Source organism: Patella vulgata, chromosome 5 (assembly GCF_932274485.2).
Source record: "Patella vulgata chromosome 5, xgPatVulg1.2, whole genome shotgun sequence".
In the NCBI taxonomy this organism is placed as follows: Eukaryota; Metazoa; Mollusca; class Gastropoda; family Patellidae; genus Patella; species Patella vulgata.
Window position 1 is genome coordinate 5,616,708 of NC_065883.2, and position 24,621 is coordinate 5,641,328.

General features: G+C 38.8%; 1 protein-coding gene across 1 annotated transcript in view; it reads right to left on the reverse strand.

The window, feature by feature from the left end:
- The window catches only part of LOC126822112 (anaphase-promoting complex subunit 1), a 122,174-nt gene that overhangs the window by 9,494 nt on the left and 88,059 nt on the right, over positions 1–24,621 (reverse strand). Inside the window, exons 47-50 of the mRNA XM_050550861.2 lie at positions 24,131–24,193; positions 19,225–19,305; positions 11,512–11,607; positions 3,922–4,111 (exon numbers count right to left, since the gene is read on the reverse strand). Coding sequence (XP_050406818.2) covers positions 3,922–4,111; positions 11,512–11,607; positions 19,225–19,305; positions 24,131–24,193 — 430 coding nt within the window. The remainder of the gene's footprint in view (positions 1–3,921; positions 4,112–11,511; positions 11,608–19,224; positions 19,306–24,130; positions 24,194–24,621) is intronic.

Here is a 24,621-nt window from a genome sequence, read left to right on the forward strand (position 1 = left end):
TTGTCACGTACAACCGAGGAATCGAAACCCCGTCAGTTGTGGGGAACAGAAACCAATCCAATCTAAAGAACAGCCCTTGAAAATAAAAACAGATTCAAGAACTACAAGTGTATCAAACCCACTTTAACTGCAAACAGAGGTGCAATAACCGGAAATCACCAATACGATTACGTGACTTCGAACAAATCAATTTTTCTACTAAATGACAGATCGAGTCTCAATTTTTCTACTAAACAACAGATCACGTCTTCATAATACTTTATAAAACAATAACATCATCCCGAGATTTAAAAATAAATTCATGCCGTAACAATCCATATTTGATCAGTCAACCTCAAGTGGGAGGCGACATGACAAAAACTGGATTTAATTCATAAAAATGTGAAGAAGAAGAATTAAAAATGTTGTTTGTCTTATCGCAATAGCAACAGATGTGACAAAAGCTTCCTTATAAAGAAAAAAATATCAAAGCATGTTTATTTTGTTTCAGTTATATGCTAAAATAGTATGGTTGTTAAAGGTCTTCTTGCCTTATAATTTCAGAATTAGAACTAGGGATGAGATCAATGGCCAGTGATAATAATAATTTAATACCCCAGTAATGTGTAAACAATGTGACTCAAATTAGGTCATTTAGGAGAGAGAGAAAGAGAGAGAGAGAGAGGGTTTAAGGTCCACATGACACAAACTAGGTCATTTCAGGACTAACATTGTTCAATTTTATTTCAATAATTTAACGTCCACTCGAGAGAGAGAGAGAGATGGGGTTTAAAGTTCATTTCGGGACAAACCTATCAGGTTCAATTTTATATCAATAATTCACTTGCATGTAGGGGTCTTTAGCAGTGGGAGGAAACTGGAGGACCTGGAGAAAACCCACAAGGCTGGACAGGCTAAGCGACACCTTGCCACGTACAAGTGGGGAATTGAATCCATGCAACTTGACTCAATGATAGACCTGATCCAACGCGCACGCGGTAACCAGTCGGCCACCCAAGGGACCAGAGAAATATAGAAATAGGGTTAAACGTCTACTCGACACATACTAGGACTAACACATGGTTCAATTTTATTTTCATAATTCGCTTGCACGTAGGGGTCTTTAGCAGTGGGAGGAGCCACCCAAGGGACCAGCGAAATATATAAATGGGGTTTACGATGAACTCAACACAAACTAGGTCATTTTTGGTTTTCCTCCCACTTCTAAAAACTCTAGAGAATGATTCAATACCGAAATCACCTGGTTTATGTCGAGCATACATTAAAGGAACATTATAGGAGAGAGAGAGAGAGAGAGAGAGAGAGAGAGAGAGAAAAAGAGAGGGGTTTAACGTCCACTCTCACTCGACACAAACTAGGTCATTTCGGGACTAACATATGGTTTAATTTTATTTACATAATTCGCTTGCGCGTAGGGGTCTTTAGCAGTGGGAGGAAACCGGAGGACCCAGAGAAAACCCACGAGGTTGGACAGGTGACCCTACTCCTTGTCACGTACAACCGGGGATTCGAAACCACGCCAGTCGACTCAATAACAGGCTTTATGATACAGCGCGCGCACGCTAACCATTCAGCCATCCAACCCCCCGAGCATTATAGGAGATTAGATAAAGAGCTGATGTTTTTGCAATAATAGTTAAAAAATAGATAATGTAAAGAGAATATGCTGATAATTTCAGACAAATTGCTACACTCTCAACCGAGATGTTAGACTCTGAATTTTAGGCTAGCTGCCATCATCTTTACTAAAGTTGGCACGATAAAAACGTTTCGTTTATCTATTTTTACATTAAATTATCCATCACAAAATGTATTCCAATCCGCTAAATATCGCAGGCTAGCGATGGCATCGACAGTTGATTATGGTCTGGATAAGTTAATAAATGTCTAATTAGTAATTTATGTATTATTTCAGGCCTAAAGTCCTTCAATACACCTAGGCAGATTTAGCTCTTGCATAAATGTATGTTTAAATTAATTTCTATCTCTCTCTCTCTCTGGGGGGTTGGATGGCTGAATGGTTAGCGTGCGCGCGCTGTATCATAAAGTCTGTCATTGAGTCGACTGGCGTGGTTTCGAAAATCCCCGGTTGTACATGGCAAGGAGTAGGGTCGCCTGTCCAACCTCGTGGGTTTTCTCCGGGTCCTCCGGTTTCCTCCCACTGCTAAAGACCCCTACGCGCAAGCGAATTATGTAAATAAAATTAAACCATATGTTAGTCCCGAAATGACCTAGTTTGTGTCGAGTGGACGTTAAACCCCATTACTCTCTCTCTCTCTCTCTCTCTCTCTCTCTCTTATACAAAAAACTTGGGTCTTTTCGTTTCCTCCCCCTGCTAAAAAACATTATTTGGTACTTAAAGTAGCTAAGTCTCTAACTCAATATCATCCAAAGTCTTAACATTGAAAACACAAATTATTTGTCAATTTAAATCAACATTGATGTTGTGATCTTCCCTGGAAAAGATGGGCTTCTGATATCCAATATTTAAGACAAAATAAACATTTTAACATTGGTATACGAATCATGTACCTTAATGCGTTTCAGCGCCATTTGTAACAAGGGACTCGAAGAACGAGGCTAGACATATTCCACAAGTCATGTCAAACGGTGACGTCATATTCTTATTTGGAGAGCATGCGCAATAAATACTATTTGGCTTATTTCGCCGAACAAAACTGATTTGAAATTACAGTAAAAATAGAAACGATTGAATATAAATCAGTTCATATACATTCATATTACATTATTGTATGCGTTGCTACCCATTCCTAGGTCCCAAATATTAGTGATTTAGCTCCTTTAAATGAAGAAGTTTGTGTCTAGTATACAGTTAATCAAGTTGTATGTCTCTCTTGTACAAAAGAGTTAAAGTATAATGATATTTGCACTGGTGATTATTAGAAGGTTCTTGCACTCTAATTGTGCTTTACGTAAACAGGAAGATAGCGAAATAATACAGAACGTGATTGAACTCTTCACTGACTCCTTGACTTATATTTCAATTAGTATTACTTAACAATGGCATAGCAAGATTTGAGCAGATTGCCTGCAGTTCCATAAATATTGATTCAGCACTGTCACTTGAGAGAGAGAGAAAGAGAGAGAGAGAGAGAGAGAGAGAGAGAGAGATTGCCTGCAGTTCCATAAATATTGATTCAGCACTGTCACTTAAGAGAGAGAGAAAGAGAGAGAAAGAGAGAGAGAGAGAGAGATTGCCTACAGTTCCATAAATACTGATGGATGGGGTTTAAAGGCCACTCGACACAAGTTAGGTCATTTTGGGACTAACACATGGTTCAATTTTATTTCATTAAATCGCTTGCGCGTAGGGTTCTTTAGCAGTGCGATGAAACTGTAGGACCCGAATTATATCGAATTCCAACTGCCAAGGGATCTTTAACGTACATGCCGATATATACACGGGACCTCAATTTTTTTATCCCATCCGAACGACTAGATGAAATGAAATGGGGTTTAACGTCCTACTGTTCTGCTCCGAACTGGGCTAATGCAGACGGACATACGCCATACAGTGTGCTATGAGGGACATTTTGCCCGGGCACCGGCACTATGGCCTACTCTTATATCGAATTCCAACTGTCAAGGGATCTTTAACGAGCATGTTGATGTATACACGGGACCTAGGTTTTTCGTACCATCCAAACGACTAGACAGCTATCCTTGTCAGGCCCTCTGTCCTGCACAACTGACAAGGGGAAGCCATGTTGGAAAATCTGGATGAACCTTCTCGGCCAATGCAGGGATCAAACACCCGATCTCCAGACTAGCGGGCCAGCGTCTTACCTACCTAGCCACCGTGACTCAATATAACAGGGGAGACTGACAAGTAGAATTTTCTTTATCCAATCATAATTAATATTGTTTAAAATGAACTAATGCCATCTTAGGCTAATTTACCTTTTTGCCACGCGTCAAGAATGTCTTCTAGATGGGCCTTTAGACAAAGTAAAAACTCCATTTCTAACAGAGATTCTGGTGTATCAGGGTTCATTCTGGAAATCCGGAGTCGACTGGTATAATAGGCTAGAACCAGTTTTAACTGGCTTACACCTGTTGTATGGGAACTGTTGTGACACCTGTGAATTAACTGAAAAATTAAATTGAAAATTTATTATTATGTATTTTGAGTTTTGTGCTCACCACCATGCCTTCCAACCTTGTTGGTTTTCTCCGGGTCCTCTGGTTTCCTCCCACTGCTAAAGACCCCTACGCGCAAGCGAATTATTGAAATAAAACTGAACCATATGTTAGTCCCGAAATGGCCTAGTTTGTGTCGAATGGACGTTAAACCCCATTTCTCTCTCTCCCTCCACCATGCCAGAGCATGTTTATTTTTAATGCCACCAGACGTGAAATAATAACATTTTGAGTATATTAATACAATAGTTTTTTGCTTCTGCAACATTTGTTGTATATTCTGATAGAATCCATTTGAAGAGTCCAGGGGAAGAACGATCTAAGTCAGATTTTTGTCTTTGCTTGACACGAACAGAACCGAGGTCCCGTGTATACATTGGAATGCACGTAAAAGATCCCTTGGCAGTTGGAATTCGCTATAAGAGTAGGCGATAGTGCCGCTGCCCGGGCAAAATTTCCCTCATAGCACACTGTATAGGAGCAGAAGAGTAGGACGTTAAACCCCATTTCATTTCAGAACAACGAGTAGGTTTATTACAACTTCAAAATGATGTTTAATACGAATTATAATTACCAGTACAACTGACTTCAACTTTTCAACCAAATTAAGGTCAAATAAAGGGTACGATGGACGTATTTGTCCGGGAGGCCATTTCAGAAGAGCCTTGGTTCAATGTGACTCCAATCGTTTTTACCTAAAATTGATTGTTCCACAGAAAGCCTATACAATTTGCTACCAGATGGCGCCATTAACTGGGGTTCATTGAAAAAGTGACTTAGATCGTTCTTCCCCAGGGCTCTTCATTTGTAAATGGGTGTTTGTATGCAGCTGGCACACAATCGCATCAGACTGCAAGGGCACCTAAACAGGGCTTTAGGATAGCTCTATGCTTCACCACCATGCTACAGCATATTTATTTTTAATGTGAACATTTTTTGTATATTTTGATACAGACCAAATAATAAAATTTTTCTGGTTCTCAGAGGGAGAGAGAAAGAAATGGGGTTTAACATCCATGATAGTATTGACACAAACTAGGTCATTTCGGGACTAACATATGGTTCAATTTTATTTCAATAATTTGCTTGCGCGTATGGGTCTTTAGCAGTGGGAGGAAACCGGGGGACCTGGAGAAAACCTATACAAGGTTGGACAGGCGACCCTACTCCTTATAAAATACAACCAGGAAAATGAAACCAAGCCAGTTGACTCAATGACAGACCTTATGATACAATGCGCACACGCTAACAATTCAGACATCCACCCCCTTTCACCACTCCTCTGGTTCTCAGATATTGGCCATGCCCCCATTTTTATTTTAGGAAGATAACTCTATTAGATGTTTTTTTCGGTCTAATTTAGAAGTGTCCAGTTGACTTATTTATCAAGTCCATGTACCCAACTTTGATCACTTATACTGACAATCAATGGCACTGGACAATCGTAAATTAACTTAATTAACATTAGCAGGAAATGGAGACCATCGATTTGACTGCTTAATCTTTAATCTAAGTCCATTCTTTCATGGCTGACAATTATCCTGCGATCTACATCTGATAATGAGGGAGAAAGATGTAACTGAAATTATACTCCAAGGTGCTGGGAGGAGGAGATTCATTCACATTATTACAATAACAATTCTCTGCATCGGTCTGTAGAGATGAGAAAGAGAGAGAGAACGAGAGAAACTTTATCACTGGGAAAATGAGGAAATATGATCCATAAATGAAATGAAATGAAATGGGGTTTAACGTCCTACTCTTCTGCACCTAACCTGGGCTAATTGACGACGGGCATACACCATACAGTGTGCTATGAGGGAAATTTTGCCCGGGCAGCGGCGCTACGGCCTACTCTTATATCGAATTCCAACTGCCAAGGGATCTTTTACGTGCACGCCAATGTGTACACGGGACCTCGGTTTTTCGTCCCATCCGAACGACTAGGCAGCTGTCCTTGTCAGGCCCTCCGTTCTGCATCACTGACAAGGGGAAACCACGCCGGAAAATCGAGATGAACTTTCTCGGCCAATGCAGGGATCGAACACCCGACCTCCAGGCTAGCGAGCCAGCGCCTTACCCACATGATCCCCATGATCCATAAATGATCCAATCTATCTAAAAGGACCACAAGAAGTTGTGTGGTAGGCGGAGAGAGAAGAGAGAATGAGAGAGAGAGAGAGAGGAAGAATAACACATTAGCGTGCAGTAAAAGATTCCTTGACAGTTGGAATTCGATATAAGAGTAGGCCGTAGTGCCGCTGTCTGGGCAATATTTCCCTCAAAGCACACTGCATGGCGTATGCCCAGTTCACAGCAGAACAGTAGGACATTAAACTCCATTTAATTTCATTTCATTTCTAATTGCTCCCTTTTATTAAAGTTTGATTACTTTATTATTCGGCCATCCAATGCCCCCTTTTTATAACGCACTGTTTGAGAACCAGAATATTTTGTTTATATGGCCTGACGTTAGTGTTGACCATGACCTTGATGAGGTTATCAACAATCTACTCGTAAACATATTGTAATGAGAATGAAACTAATTCCTGCGTATAAATACAATAAGCCATTGATTGAATATATCAAAGTATTTTCCTGAAGATTGTATCTATAATAGATATATAAATTTTAATAAATCAATCTCGATTTTATCAGACATCTAGCAAATATGTGTTAAAGATGCATTCCCACAAAAATATTTATAGGTTAGATATGGTGTATTTGACATATGTGGAAAGCAGAAATAACTTATCTTACCAGGGCTGCTGACAATTTGCGATACATATTTTGTCCGTTGCTAATCAAAAATTAAAATCTTACTGCGAATCATTAATATGCCTGTCATTTTGGATATTGACACAAAGATTATCCAAATTTTGAAGACTAGAAGGCTTTCACAACACTTTCAACGTATATAAAATGTTAAATAAATTTTTATGAACAAAACTGAATTCTCTGTGTGAAATTTTCTTCTCGACACAATTTATTATACTATATAATACAGGGACATAACTCTATGAATAGGGACTATTAAACTGGAAATTGGGAATCAAGTAGTACCACTTACGTTGAGAGACATGTCAATTTCAAGTAATTACATCAGTATTCACTTTTAAAGAAATAAATCCAGTGTATCCCGCACGTATTGTAAATAAAATAAATACATGTTAACGTATTGTAAAATGATAAATCAGAGTAAGAATTCACGTAAAATATTATTGTTTATATCATGTGTGTCTAGTTAATTGAGGTGTGTCCGATTGAACAAAAATAGTAATACACTATAAAAAGCAGACGAAATTGTTTTATAACCAAGATTTCTAACGTAACGAAGAAATAAAATTTAAAATGAATGGGGCTTTGGAGGCCATTGCCAAGAATTGGCTTCAGACATAAGACCTGACCAAAAGTCTACATCATATTCACAAACTGTCACAACTACATGTGGCAGTGCTAAAAAAAAAAGAGAAGAATGAAATCTAATGATTTGTTATGAATTAAAGTAATATCTTGTTATTTAGGTGTTTTATGTTGAATCTGAAAAACTGCTAATCAATTTTTAAATTTGCTAATCAAATTTGGTAAAATTGGACTTTTTGATTAGCAGTGCTGCTAATCAATTAAGAAAAATTACCGACAGCCCTGGATCTTACTAGAAAAATATAAGAGTGTCAGTAAATTGCAGTTATTGGGTTGTCATTTCTAATAACAAAATAATAGATTAATGGAAAAACTCCCATGGGGCGCCTACAAGACAAATATCCAAGGGTATCGCTAAAAGACAGACTGTCACCTTGAGTGACGAAATGAGCGCTTATGTGTTGTTCTACACGTATATCGAAATATATCATTAAATTACACAGGCAACTTTAAGAGAAAGAGAGAGAGAGAGAGAGAGAAAGATGAGGTTTAACGTCCACAAACTAGGTCATTTCGGGATTAATATATGGTCAAATTTTATTTCAATAATTTGCTTGCACGTAGGGGTCTTTAGCAGTGGGAGGAAACCGGAGGACTTGGAGAAAACCCACGAGGTTGGACCGGCATCTTTAAAGTAGTTTATATTATTCTTTTAGACAGATTCCTGAACTTCATTTCAAAATGAAATGCAGTTTAACGTCCTACTGTTCTGATCCGAACTGGGCTAATGAAGATGGGCATACACCATACAATGTACTATGAGGGAAATTTTGCCTGGACAGCGGCACTATGGCCTACTCTTATATCGACTTCCAACTGTCATGGGATCTTTTACGTGCACTCCAATGTGTACACGGGACCTTGGTTTCTCGTCCGATCCGAAGGACTAGACAGCTGTCCTTGTTGGGCCCTCCGTCCAGCATCACTGACAAGGGGGAATCACGCTGGAAAATCTGGATGTACTTTCTCGGCCAATGCAGGGATCGAACACCCGACCTCCAGGAAAACTTCATTTAAAAATGGTACAAGTTGATATAAAGTTGAATCGACACACAGGAATTGCACTGGAAACTATTACGGCTTATTATTAAAAAAATACAGAAGCCTAGTCGAAACGTCGCTTGGTAATGCACTGTAATTGTATTACAAGAGAATTATTTCCTGCGTGTGCATGTATTTAATATTTGAGCCATAGTTACGAGCAGTCATTAAATTTTTGCAAACTACACAACTAGACCTGTGACGACAGCAAAATAATATCTCCTGAGCTTGTTCACACTGCCAATCAAAGATTTTCAAAAGATCTTGCAGAATTTTCGGTATCTGTTGATTAGTGAAACATACATAGACCAAGAAAATTGACCGTAAGATAAAACTGAACATACATTGGTATAATAAGACTGTTGACGGAGTGAAATTACCTGGGGATGAACGTCCAACTCTTCTGGTAATGAAATTAAACGAGGGGTTAACGTCCTGCTGGCTGCTGCACCAACAGGAATCACGATGACGAACACGTGCCATGTATTGTTATGGGAGAGAAAGTGTGCCTGGATAATGGCATTTCTCATTCAAAACATTTCTTTAAGATGGATTGTTAATTTTATAAGATTTAGATAAAGAGCTGGCCGTTCTCGCTATAATTAGTTTAAAAATATAGAACGAAATTTCAGTCAAATTACTTTATTTTAAGTGAAGTTATGAATGAAGATTTGACAAGAATAGTGTACTTGTCATTCCTATGGGGGATCACGTGGCTAAGTGGTTAAGACGCTGGCTAGTTAGCCTGGAGGTCGGATGTTCGATCCCTGCATTGGCCGAGAAAGTACATTCAGATTTTCCGGCGTGGTTCCCCCTTGTCAGGGATGCAGGACGGAGGGCCTGACAAGGACAGCTGTCTAGTCCTTCAGATGATACGGAAAAACGTAAAAGATCCCTTGGCAGTTGGAATTCGATATAAGAGTAGGTGATAGTGCCGCTGCCCGGGCAAATTTTCCCTCATAGCACACTGTATGGTGTATGCCCATCTTCATTAGCCCAGCATAGGAGCAGAACAGTAGGACGTTAAACCCCATTTCATTTGTCATTACTATGATAATAAATAAAGTCTCAATTTTCTATTAACCGATTCTAAGGCACAGATCTGCTAATCCACTTAATATCCACTTATGAACTTGTCGCAAGAATAAATAAATATCAAAAAATAATATATATAACCTTTGAAGCCGTAAAAAAAGACCCGCAAGAAGCAGATTCAGTTCTTACATAATGCAACTTTTGTTTCAATGGCATTTAGTAATAGAACAGGAATATACAGGTAACAATTCTATGAAATGCAATTACTGATTATTACTGAGCGACGTTTCAACTAGGCTTCTCTAATCATTATCAAGCAAGTGAGAGAGAGGGAGAAATGGGGCTTAACGTTCGACATAAACTAGGTCATTTTGGGACTCACACAGGGTTGGATTTTATTTTAATAATTCACTTGCGCATAGGTTTTTTTTTAGCAGTGGGATGGCCGAATGGTTAGCATGTGCGCACTGTATCATAAGGCCTGTCATTGAGTCAACTGCAGTGGTTTCGAATCCCCGGTTGTACGTGACAAGAAGTAGGGTCGCCTGTTCAACCTCGTGGGTTTTCTCTGGGTCCTCCGGTTTCCTCCCACTGCTAAAGACCCATACTCGCAAGCGAATTATTGAAATAAAATTAAACCATGTGTTAGTCCCGAAATGAGCTAGTTTGTGTCAAGTGGAGGTTAATCTCTCTCTCTCTCTCTTTCTCTCAGATCAAACATCAGATCAAACAGTGATTATCTTTCTAGAATAAAGCAGATTTCGTCTTACTGGACGACTTTTACTCTAGGCACATTACAATTCAGGATCCAAATCAATCAGTTTTAAATTATCACTTTAAATTGACTTTCATTAAACAAATAGACAAAATAGCCACAGTTCAAACAAGTAGAAGAAAACCCCTACAGTTCAAAGAGCCTTGAAAAAATAACTATTCTATTATTTGTTTGAGGCTATTTCAACTTTTTTAAATGATGTATTATCAGTAGGTCTGTCATCATTTCAGTTGATTTACCACACTGATCAGCAGTGAATATTTGCTAGTCCGCTACAGTCACTGATAGAGATGAAATCGATGCGACTTAATGAGCCCCAAATATTAACTTTTTTCCTTCGGTAAATTAAATTCTAGAACAAATTTTGTAAGCATTAGAAAAATAAATAATGGTGTTTCAAGTCTATGTGGGTAAATTTCCAATTTAGTGTAAATGGGTATGTGAAATGAGTAAAAGGCACCAAGTCTTACGTAAACAATGCAACCACCATTAAGCCAATGATTGAGACCGCGTGATATGATGTCACATGGTAAAGCAGTCATCTTTTACAGAGATATTAATCTTTGCAATACCTCGTCCAAAACCTGTGACAATGCTAAAAATATCTTGTTAATCTGAGGTAAATAATACTCGACACAAACTAGACCATTTCGGGACTAACAGATGGTTCAAATTCATAGCAGTGGGTGGAAACTGGAGAAAACCTTGGCGGTTTGACAGACAACCTTTTGGAGTCATAACCATGCCACTTGACTCAATGACAGAGTGAGAGAGAGAAATGGGGTTTAACGTCCACTCGACACAAACTAGGTCATTTCAGGACTAACATATGGTTTAATTTTATTTCAATAATTCGCTTGCGCATAGGGGTCTTTAGCAGTGGGATGAAACCGGAGGACCCAGAGAAAACCCACGAGGTTGGACAGGCGACCCTACTCCTTGTCACGTAGACTCAACGACAGACCTTGTGACCTGACGTGCATGCATTAAACCATTGGTCCCCCCCCCCCACACCCCAAAAAGATCAGGGATGACAAAAGTACAATAAATACAACTAAATATATTTCAATAATTACCTGTTCGAGAATAAAATGAGAACAAATTGCTTCAGGCTTTTCTTGCGTTACACATTCAAACAACACTGTTGATAACTCCTGCACTGCTTCGTAATTCTAAGCAAGAACGAAAGATAAATAAAACATGTGTTTATATCACACAATTATATAAAAACATCCAGAACATGTTTATATAATACGACTATATAAAAACATCCAGAAAATGTTTATATAATACGACTATATAAAAACATCCAGAACATGTTTAAATAATACAACTATATAAAAACATCCAGAACATGTTTATATAATACGACTATATAAAAACATCCAGAACATGTTTAAATAATACAACTATACTGAGCGCCATGGAAAACGCATCACTTTCTTTCCCCCAAATATTTTATTACTAGGTGGTTTTGTATGTATAATATTATGCAATACTATAAACTATTGTTTCACACAATGCTCCCAAACGCAAAAAATATCGGCCCGTCTGCACAAAAAACAATTGCACGAGATGCACATGAAAAACCCAATATTCACGTGCAGCATTGTGTGTGAGCCCTTTAAAAGCATGTTTTCAACTTAATGTGCAGTACATGAACTGTGAAACGTCAATCTGTAGTAATTTGTTGTTGGACGTGTGAAGGAATCAAGCTAGAGATGCAGAGACATACTGAAAATCAACGGAATGAAGCCATGGGAATGTCCAGAGCTGGCATGTCTACACGTGCTATTGCCAGACACTTCAATTGTCATCAGTCCACTACTGTAAGGTTGGTGGAACGTGTTCGAGTTACTGGATCAACACGTGACCGTCAACGTCCTGGTCCACAACGCGTTACAACCCAGACTCAAGACCGCTACATCCGGGTCACTCATCTGCGTGACAGATTCCGCCCAGCGACTCAAACATGTGCGGCAGTCGTCGAAAGACAAGGACCAGTAAGTGCCAACACCGTAAGACGTCGTCTAAGAGTAGTAGGACTCCGTGCACGACGACCTTATGTTGGAGCTATCCTCAGGGATCATCACCGTCAGCGGCGTTTGATATGGGCTCAAGGACACCAGACATGGAGAAGAGTAGACTGGCAAAGTGTGCTCTTCAGTGATGAGAGTCGCTTTCATCTTTATCACGCTGATGGCCGTTGGGGGAAGTGTAATGGTGTGGGGAGGCTTCACATTTCATCACCGGACCGCCCTACACATTTGCAGGGGTCGCGTTAATGCTGTAGCCTACCGTGATGATGGCCCGTGGAGGACACACGCGCTACTGACATCTGTGTCGTACTTTTGGTTTTGACCCCTCTGACTTTGTACCCTTGATTACAGATTAAACATCCATAAGTGTACAAATGTGTTGTTATTGATGTGTTCCCATTTGAAAATTGTTCACAATAAAAAGCAAAATAAATAAGATATGTTTACAGGATCATTTTGTTATACCAAAAACTAAGTGATGCGTTTTCCATGGCGCTCAGTATATATAAAAACATCCAGAACATGTTTATATCATACGTCTATATAAAAACATCCAGAACATGTTTATATCATACAACTATATAAAAACATCCTGAACATGTTTATATACTATTCAAAAAAGTAGGGGATATTTGATTTTGGGGGCATAATACTAAAATATGCAAATGACTACGAAAAAAGTCACTATAGAACCTAACAGAAGAAACATTTCCAGTTATATGTGACGTCCAAACGCACCAATAGCTACCGCATGGAATGCAGGTGATGCTTGGGATCATCATGGGGGTCCAACCCAAGATTTGCACGACTCTGACTTTGAATGTTACAGTCATTGTGGCATTGAATTCCAGGGTGGAAACATCAGTTTAATTGTTTTAGTGACCAGAAAACAAATTTTGATATGCGTCGGCTTACCCAAAATGAAAGGTTACGTGCCCTTGGCATGCTACAGATCGGCACAACACAGGCGGTTGTGGCGCGGACGATGAATGTTTCTCAGTCTGTCATAAGCAGGCTATGGTCCAGATACCGTGATACACAATCTGTACAGGACAGATCACGCTCAGGTCGACCAAGGGCGACAACTCAAGCCCAGGATCGATTTATCCGTACCTTGGCCTTGAGAAATCATGTCATCACAGCAAATCAGATCAGCGCTCGTCTTCAAACAGACACTGGTGTGAGAGTGAGTGGCCAGACGATTCGGAATCGACTGCATAGGGGTCACCTTCGCGCCCGACGTCCTCGCGTGATCCCTTGTTTGAGAGATCATCACATTCAGGCAAGACGTCGTTGGTGTAGGGATCGTTAACACTGGGATAATCGACGCTGGAGCAATGTGATGTTTTCAGATGAGTCAAGGTTCACTGTTGATTTTTTGGACAGACGTAGGAGGGTGTGGCGTCGTCGAAACGAGCGCTTCCAAGACGTTAACGTCATCAGACATGATCGATTTGGGGGTGGTTCTGTTATGGTGTGGGGAGGCATCACTGTTGCTGGAAGAACGGCTTTACATGTTGTTGCAGGGCGTGTTACAGGCCAGTACTACCGGGACAACATCTTGGCAGTCCATGTTGTGCCGTTCGCACGACGTCATGGCCGCCGTTTCATCTTCCAGGATGACAACGCAAGATGTCACAGGGCCAGGATCGTTACAGGTTACCTCCAACAACAGAACATCACCACATTACCTTGGCCAGCACTGAGTCCCGACCTCTCCCCCATCGAGCATGTCTGGGACATGCTTGGACAGAGGTTACGTCAACGTCAACAACGTCCTGCCAATGTCCAAGAACTTGCTGCTGCGTTGCAACAGGAATGGGACAATCTGGACCAAAATGACCTTAGACGTCTCATTAGGAGTATGCCACGTCGGATCAATGCTTGTTTGGCAAACAGAGGAGGATTTACCCGTTACTGACTTGGTTGTGATGCTGTGGTAACTTTGCTGTTTGACCCCGGGTATCATTTTACCCTTATAATGGTCAGTCTGTGCCTTACTTAGTCTAACGATCATTTGGAATAAATCGATGAATGTGAACTTCATTTCATTTTGTCATTTGTTTCTTCGTCAGTTTCATTAGGTGACTTTAATAACACTTAAAAATCAAATATCCCCTACTTTTTTTGAATAGTATATAATACAACTATATAAAGATAGGTTGCCAGGCAACGAAACATACACCAGCTAAGTCGTCTGAGCATTCAACAGGAGTTGTCGCATATTTTTTCTATTGTTGGTAATGAAAAATTCATAATACACTAAAATCTGATTAAGAGTAACAACTCATTAAGTAATTATCAGAGAATCATTAGTAATTGTTTGACTTTCAGTATACGAAACATTTAATATCATGGATTAGCTGTTCAAGTAAATATTCGAAAATCATTAGAATTTGTTTGGCTTTTAGTTCTGCCTCATGCTAACGTTTAGTATATGAAACATTTAATATCATGGATTTAGCTGTTCAAGATATCAAAATTCATTGAAAATCAATATACTTGTTCGTCTCAAGACCTTAAACTCTGTTTATCAATCTAAAGCAGTAATTATCGGATATCGTTGAAAATCAATAGACGTCTTCGTCACATGACCTTAAACACTGTGTATAAATTTAAAGTCAATCGGATATTAACTTTAGTCTCTAGAACGTCCACAATACTTTTCAATGTGATCAAGGGCCATAACTCTGGCAGTAATTATGGAAATCGCTGAAAATCAATTGGCTTCTTCGTGTCATGACCTTAAACACTGTGTATAAATTTAAAGTCAATTGGATATTAACTTTAGCCTCTAGCTTCGGGACGCCGAGTTGGCGGACGGACCGACCGGCGGACGGGGGCGACAACAATATACAACCACATTTCAATGTGGGCATATAAAAAAAGTCCTTGTAAATGATAAAGATAATAATGTTGTTATATCATATGATTATCATCACATGTATTTCATACACTATAAATCATAAATATATATAATCTGCTAGTGTTATACCATAGGATTATCATCACATGTATTTCATACACTATAAATCATCCTAGAGATATACATAATCTGTTAGAGATAATTATGTTGTTATATCATATGTATTTCTATTACTACCTAATGGCTCATTTAAACTGTGTTTAATTTACTTAACACCTGAGTAAGAATCAATATTAACGGAATACACGCAGATTCTGTGTTAATAACCGCTAACGGCTTAATCTTTTTTTTTAAATAATTCTCTTGTCAGAATCAATCAATTATAGATGTTTTAATGGGATATAAAATATACAACAGAATTTTATTATACATTCTGAACGCAGTCTCTTGTTTCTGCAGACGACATGAACATGGATGATAAATTAAATTCAAGTGCTATATTAAAGGGAGAGAGAGTAATGGGGTTTAACGTCCACTTAACACAAACTAGGTCATTTCGGGACTAACACATGTTTCAATTTTATTTCAATAATTCGCTTTAGCAGTGGGAGGAAACTGGAGGACCCGGAGAAAACCCTACTTCTTGTCACGTCAATCCGGGAATCGAAACCATGCCAGCTGATTCAATGACAGACCATATGATTCAGCGTGCATGAATATTTTTACAAAACCGGATTGCACTTATCAGGAGTGACACCTTCAGGGTTGACAATGAATGTATGCCTTGTCAATCGAATGGGACCAAAAACTCAAAAAGCTCCTGTGTATGGCTGGCTTACTGTCAGTGGATCTTAAACCTACTGCCAGGGCTCTTATTCACAAAAACTTCAGGGTGGCATCATAAACAAGCCCCAAGAAACTTGCCAGAGTAAGCCGCAAAAATAGGCTTGATCCGGCTTTTTTGGGGGTATGACACAATGTCTTTGCAAGGAAGCATCCAAGGTGAATTTCATCTAAAGGAGAAGCTTCAGGTTTTCAGGAGCTTAACAATTCTGCTCTATTATTGGCCAAGGGCTAAAATAGCTTAACAATCCATTCCATATATATGTGACTAGGCAAGATATCATCCATGACATCCATGATGGGGTTTAACGTCCACTTGACACAAACCAGGTCATTTTGGGACTAACAAATAGTGTGTAGGGGTCTTTTTCAGTGGGAGAAAACCCACGACTGTAGACACATGACCTTACTCCTTGTCACATACAAGCAGGGAATCTAAACCATGCCACTTGACTCAAAGACAGGCCTTGTGATCCAACGTACACACGATAACACTATGACGTCAGACATTTGATTAACCAATCAGCATTGATGTTTCTAGTGGATTACCCATAGTTCCGTGCACCTCACGCCAAAAGTTTGCCGTAACAGACTCTTTCATTGGCTAATCCCTCACATCATCCAGAATGCTGATTATATAACAACTCTTCCGGATGCTAGTGTAGAGAAAGACAAGTAAAATTAAATTTTGAACTATAAAAAAACAAAATGAAATAGGATCTGTGTTTTAATCAGATAGAAGAAAACCCAAGAGTTTCGGGGAGCAACCCTAATCCTTGTCACTTGACTCAATCACAAACCTCGTAATCTGAAGTGTACCCCAACCCTAATCCTTGTCACTTGACTCAATCACAAACCTCGTAATCGGCACATTTTCTTTGTTGGCCTAGGGGGGGTTGGATGGCCGAATGGTTAGCACGTGCGCGCTATCATAAGGCCTGTCATTGAGTCAACTGGTGTGGTTTTGATTCCCCGGTTGTACGTGACAAGGAGTAGGGTCACCTGTCCAACCTCGTGGGTTTTCTCCAGGTCCACCGGTTTCCTCCCACTGCTAAAGACCCCAGCGCGCAAGCAAATTATGTAAATAAAATTAAAACCATAAGTTAGTTCCGAAATGACCTAGTTTGTGTCGAGTGGACGTTAAACTCCATTTCTCTAGTCTCTCTCTCTTTTTTGTTGGCCTCGGAGACGTCAACCCTGACAAGTGCACACTATGCTTGATAAAGATCCAATTCCATTTCTATTATTAAACAAATAAGTCTAATTACAAATATAATTCCCACAAGAATGTATCTGTAAATGGTTTCTGATGAAATATATTCCGCTTTCATAAACCCAGATTTTCATCTATCGCTATTATCTTGCCATGAGACAGCAATGAATTGATTTTTGTCCTAATCTAATGTCGGTGACCTAACAATTACAAGTAAAACGGGTGCAAAGCAATACCACTTAAAAACCTATTTAGTATTTATTGCAATCAGGGAGAACAAAATCCCATTAGCAGACGTCCAAGACTTATTATCTAAAATGAACAATTAGCGCAAAAAACCCCCCAACAAATCCCTGAAGAAAATCTTAAAAAATTGTTAGAGTGTTGTGTGATTAGATCAATTATTGAAAGAGTGAAGCAAATGAATTGTGTTTTTAGGTACATCTTACCTTTCTGCACCAACTGGGCTAATGAAGAGGGGCATACACCATGAGACGAAAAACCGAGGTCCTGTGTACACACTGGCGTGCACGTAAATGATCCCTTGACAGTTGGAATTCGATATAAGAGTAGGCTGTAGTGCCGCTGTCCGGGCAAAATTTCCCTCATAGCACACTGTATGGCGTATGCCCGCCTTCATTAGCCCAGTCCGGAGCAAAACAGTAGGACGTTAAACCGCTATTTCATTTTATTTTCATACAGTCGGTATCAGGTTTGATCCCTGTGTAGGTCAAGATCTTTAAGCCTGATTCCACGCAATCTGATTAAAACACAGATCCATTTTGTTTCATTTTTGTTATTACATTAGGATCTGGATGAGTTGTTCTATAACCCACTTTCTGGATGATGCCAGGAATTAGCAAATGGAACGGTCTGTTATGGCAACTTCTTGACGTGAGGTGCAGAAAACTGTGGGTAACCCACTATAAACATCAACGCTGATCGGTTAATCAAACATCATAGGGTCAAAAGCCACGTGTATGACCCTTTGATACGATATTTCACTACAACCGGTCAGGCCTTCATGTAGTGTAGGCCATCGAAAGTATATAAAAACGAAACAAAATATAGATCTGTCTTTAAATCAGATTGGGTTCCGTGTGTTAATGGCATCTATTCTTTGAATGGCATTTAGTAATTGGAACATAATCAAAAACACACTTTTATGGATAACAATTACTATGGTTTATTTCACTGCGACGTTTCAACAAGGTTTCACAAGTCGTTATCAAGCATATACACAAAATATACACAAAATTTTGTGTATATGCTTGATAACGACTTGTGAAACCTTGTTGAAACGTCGCAGTGAAATAAACCATAGTAATTGTTATCCATAAAAGTGTGTTTTTGATTTGGTTAATGGCATCACAAGTAACAGAGACTAGTAGTTAGGATGGAGCGAAATACCAAGGCTCTCAGTACAGGTTTGCATGCACTGTAAAGATACGAAATGAAATGTAATGAGGTTTAATGTCCTACTGTTCTGCTCTGACTAGGCCTTTGAAGATAGGTATACGCCATACAGTGTATAACAAGCAAAATTTTGTCTGGACAGCAGTGCTACGGCGTACTCTTGTATTAAATTTTAATTGTCAAGGACTCTTTTATGTGTACACAGGACCTCATTTTATAACTGATAATTTATAACTTGGATTAATACCATTTATAACTTGGAATAATATCATATCATTTATAACATGGAATGATATCATTTATAACTTGGAATAATATCATTTATAACTTGGAATAATATTATTTATAAATTATAACTTGGAATAATATCATTTATAACTTGGAATAATATAATGATTCTAAAATTGCGTACCAGAGCAGATGTTGGTCTGAGAAAAACTTCTGCTAGAGCTGTTATTCTCTTGTCAGACGTAAAGGATTTAATTACTTCAGGCTGCAATAAAAACATTTATTATATAAATCTAAAACTAGACTAGAGATTTTCTTGTCTGACATTACGTTTATATCAAAACAACATCCCCAGATTATCACCTGGACTAGCTGAAACTTGTGTTCCTTCACACCTGTCGGAACAACATCTCCAGTTTATCATTTGGACTACCTGAGACTTGTGTTCCTTCACATCTGTCGAAACAATATCCTAAGTTTATCTTTTGGATTACTTGATACTTGTGTTCCTTCACACCTGTCGGAACAACTCCCCAGTTTATCACCTGGATTACCTGAAACTTGTGTTCCTTCATACCTGTCGGAACAACATCCCCAGTTTATCACCTGGACTACCTGAAACTTCACGCGGCAAACCTCAGCAGATTCCAGTACCCTACATCTTGCCTCGGCTGTATGACGAAGTCCGCCATAGGAACTACTTTAAGTTCCCGGATTACCAACGGCGTTGCCCATGACGACACCTTTGAAGAATGTTTTATCATACAAATATCTCAAAATCTGAAACTGTTTTTCTTTCAAGTTTATTCGATTTTCTTCAGACAAGACCAACTTTGAACTGAAAATTCTACACTCTTCAAATGATGCAATTTTGATAACATCTTTTTAAAAGCGGCAAAATTTCCTAATAAGTAAACCGGTGCCGCATCGCAATTGTATAGGCGTAGGTACATATCACTTAGCGTCATACAGTCGAGGCTAATGTAGAGTAACTGAATCTGCCGAGGATTGCGTAGTGCCTAAAAACTTGTGTTCTTTCATAATATGCACAATTTCGGGGCTGTCAGAGTAGAGATTTAAACTGAAGTCCAAGCAGTAATTTATAAACTAATAAACACACATTTGTACAACAAGCATCCCCCCACCCCTATCCAAGACATTCAAACAGCCCTGTCCTTAGAGACTGATAAACCACCCAAGATATATGAATTGAATTATTGTGATTTCAAGGACTGGTATACAGTTCTAAAATACCCCCCCCCCCCCCCCACTGAAACTGCCCTGTGCTTAGAGACCGCTACCCCCCCCCCCCCAGGACATATGAATTGAATAATTGTGATTTCCAAGGACTGGTATACAGTTTTAAAACATGACAAGCCATTCTCATGACTTCGACTGTTTGACACGATCTAAGGAGCAATAGTTTTGATCTGTCAGTGATGTACCAGTATCAATATTTTCTCCAAATTTTTTCAAGGAGAGAGAGAGAGAGAAAAGGGGTTTAACGTCCATATATAAGGTCCATATATCATAAGTTCCATGGAGATTAACATCCACTTGACACAAACTAGGTCATTTCGGGACTAACATATGGTTCAATTTTATTTCCATAATTCGCTTGCGCATAGGGGTCTTTAGCAGTGGGAGGAAACCAGAGATCCCGGAGAAAACCCATGAGGTTGGACAGGCGACCCTACTCCTTGTCACGTACAACAGGGAAATCGAAACCTCGTCAGTTGACTAAATGACAGACTTCATGATACAGCGCGCACATGCTAATCACTCGGCCATCCAACACCCCTTCAAGGAACCAGGGCAGTCAATGAATGAATGAATGAATGAAATGTGGTTTAATGGCAAGTAATCACCAATCGGGCTATATTGTGCCAAACATAGGTGATTTTATTCTAGGCCGGCTAAATTATCACAAAAACAATTTATATACACAAATAAAAACAATATCCCAGTAAATCAAATTAAAAACAATTAACAATTATATCACAAAACAATTTATAAGCACAAATAAAAACGTTATACCAGTAAATCAATTTAAAAAATAATAACAATCTTGGGATATAGCAAGTGTTAAAGGATTCTATAATGAGCTATTAAAATAATTCTAGATCGATATATCTTTCTTTTATTTGTTGATAATTTCTTTGTATTTAATAATATTAAATATTTATCATAGTAGACAACAATTGCTTGAAATCCATTAGTTATAATTGACATCGAAGACCGATTACAAAACATTTATTTAAAGATGCATTATGGGAGATTGTAACATGCTTAAGGGTGAATCTTGCATTTTGATTGGTCAATTAGACACTGTCGATTGGACAATAACACCTCTCCGTTTTAGTAATTTCTTTTAAAATGCTAAAATAGCATGTTACAATGTCGATAAGTGTTTATCTCTTAATTAGATAAAGAGGTGTCAGTTCTCACTATAATAGTTAAACACTAGATAATGTAAAGGGAATTTGCTGAAGATTCCAGGCAAATTGATCCACTATGAACCGAGAATTTAGCGATTGAATTTAGCGATTGATCATCATTACTAAAGTCGGTATGATAAAAAACATAGTCCTGATTATCCATTTAATCATGAATGAGCGTTGAGCAGCAGATTGGATCCTAATCCAGTAAAGATAGCAGGCTAGCGATGACATCGAGAGTTGATTATGATCTGGATAAGTTAAATAATGTCCAATTAATAATTTAGATAACATTTCACACCTAAAGAAAGACCTGCAATAGGCAGATTTAGCTCTTAAATAATGTATGTTTAGGAGCTAAAACTGCCTACTGCAGGACTTATAGAGAGAGAGAAATGGGGTTTAACGACCACTCGACACAAACTAGGTCATTTCGGGACTAACATATGGTTTAATTTTATTTCAATAATTTGCTTGCACGTCGGGGTCTTTAGCAGTGGGAGCAAACTGGAGGACCCGGAGAAAACCCACAAGGTTGGACAGGCGACCCTACTCCTTGTCACGTACAACAGGGAAATCGAAACCACGTCAGTTGACTAAATGACAGACTTTATGATACAGCGCGCACATGCTAATCACTCGGCCATCCAACACCCCTTCAAGGAACCTACGTACAACCGGGGAATCGAAACCATCCCAGTTGACTCAATGACAACCCCCCTCAAGTGTTTGTTTATTATCGTAATAATAATAGCCAATGAAAATTGATTTGGCTGAAAATTTCAATATATTCCTTTCCCATTAACTATTTTTGAACTATTATAGCGAGAACTGTCAGCTCTTTATCTAAATCTTACATAAAGCATCTTTAAAAAAAAGAATTAAAACTCCATCATTCTGTGTATGTAAACAAGAATTAAAACTCTATCAGTCTGTGAATGTTCAAATAATTGTTTTAGAACTAATAACAAAAGCAACTAGAAAACAAGACAGAATATGGACTTTGTGGAACCTGAAATGGAATCAAGAATCTTGGGTCAATCACCGCACCATAAAGATCTAGAAGTGATCGATTTCAAAATGCACCTGATGGAACTTGGTCAAGACAATCACCCGGTGAAGATCTACACCAATTAAAAACAATGTTATTTTCAAGTGGTGTAAAAAAAAGCTTTTCAGTAAAAACAGAAAATGCTCATCATCACACTCAAGTCAAGACATTCACCTAATGAACATCTACACCAAGTTTAAACATGCTACCTCAATTAAAAGCAGAGTTATTGTGTTTAAAAAAGGTTTGACAGACGGACAAACAGCTTTTTCTTAGCAAAAAAGAAATATTCATGATCAAATTCAGTCCAGACACTCACATAACAAACATCCACACCAAATCTTAAACCTTCCACCTCCACGAGAAACCAAATTATTGTGTTCCAAAAGGTGTGATGGACAGGCGGGTATTTAGTCTTAAAGTAAAAAACATGTAAACATTCTATCTCACTTGTAACCAGAGAGAGAGAGAGAGAGAGAGAGTAGAGAGTGAGAGAGAGAGAGAGAGAGAGAGAGAGAGAGTTTAATGTCCATTCGACACAAACCAGGTATACTCCAATTGGGCTAATGAAGATGAGCATACAGTGTGCTATGTGGGAAATTTTGCCTTGGCAGTGACACCAGGGCCTACTCTTATATCTTATTCCAACTGCCAAGGGATCTTTTAAGTGCACACTAATATGTACACGGGTCCTTGGTTTTTCGTCCCATCCGAATGACTAGGTCCTCCATCCTGCATCACTGACAAGGGGGAACCACGCCGGAAAATCTGGATGAACTTTCTCGGCCAATGCAGGGATCAAACACCCGACCTCCAGGCTAGCGAGCCAGCGCCTTACCCACTTAGCCAATGTGTACACAGGACATTGGTTTTTGATTCCATCCAAATGACTAGACAGCTATCCTTGTCAGACTCTCCATCCTGCACCACTGACAAGGGGAAACCACGGTCAATGCAGGAATCGAACACACAGCCTCCAGACTAGCGAGCCAGTGTCTTACCCACTCAGCCACCGTGACTCCTTATTTTCTCCGAAAGCTGAGGGATAATTAGAAAAATCTAGATAAGGAGAAAAATCAAGCCACAATGAAAACCCGATATATAATTAAGGTATATAGAAAGCCGACTTAAAGGTGATGATTATAAAATCATTAGCCATCAATAATTATTATTTTAAATCCATCCATAATGATAATAACAGACTAGCCGTATAGAGAGAGAAAATCTGGCCAACCATTGTCTTCGTTGTGACTGGGTAATCTCGGTGCTATGCAATTATAGATTCTTACACAATACCTGTCACTGACCCAAATCTTAACCTACAACTATCATTCCGTTTATTTTCACTGACACTCTTTAATTTGTATTGATTTTATCTTGACCAGGTAATCTCAGTGCTGTGCAATTAAAGATTCTTACACGATTCCCACTCCGACCCATTACAGTAGAATCTGTATTAAGCAGCCACTCAGGGAATTTTCATACATTATGCAAGAGCTAAATCTGCCTATTGCAGGTCTTTCTTTAGGCCTGAAATGTTTTCTAAATTATTAATTAGACATTAATTAACTTATCCAGGATAATAGTATATATCAACTTACATTACTGGCACCATGACTGGAATGATCTGATGTCAGGGATTTCGCCAGGATACTTCTATATCCCTGAAAATATACAACATATTTATTTCAATATTGTATCAAAGGAAAAGCTCCATTTTTTAAAATATTATTTGGGGATGGGGGTCGAATGGGTAATGCATGCATGTTGAAGAGTAGGATCGCCTATCCAACCTTGTGGGATTTCTCGGTTTCCACCTAACTAAAGACCTAGTTTGCATCGAGTAAACGTTAAACTCCATTTCTGCCCTTCTCTCTTATTATTGTGAGGTCCGTCAGATATTACAAGAGTCTGGAATGGTTCTTCAAATCTTTAATACTGGAAACTTATAATAACAATTATCTACATACACTTACAGGACCGCGGATAACCGACTAGTACCTTATGCTACTAAGTCGGATAGACCTAAATGACTGACGTATCAAGTACAATCACATATTTATATGGAATTATTTCTAATCACTTGGCTAGA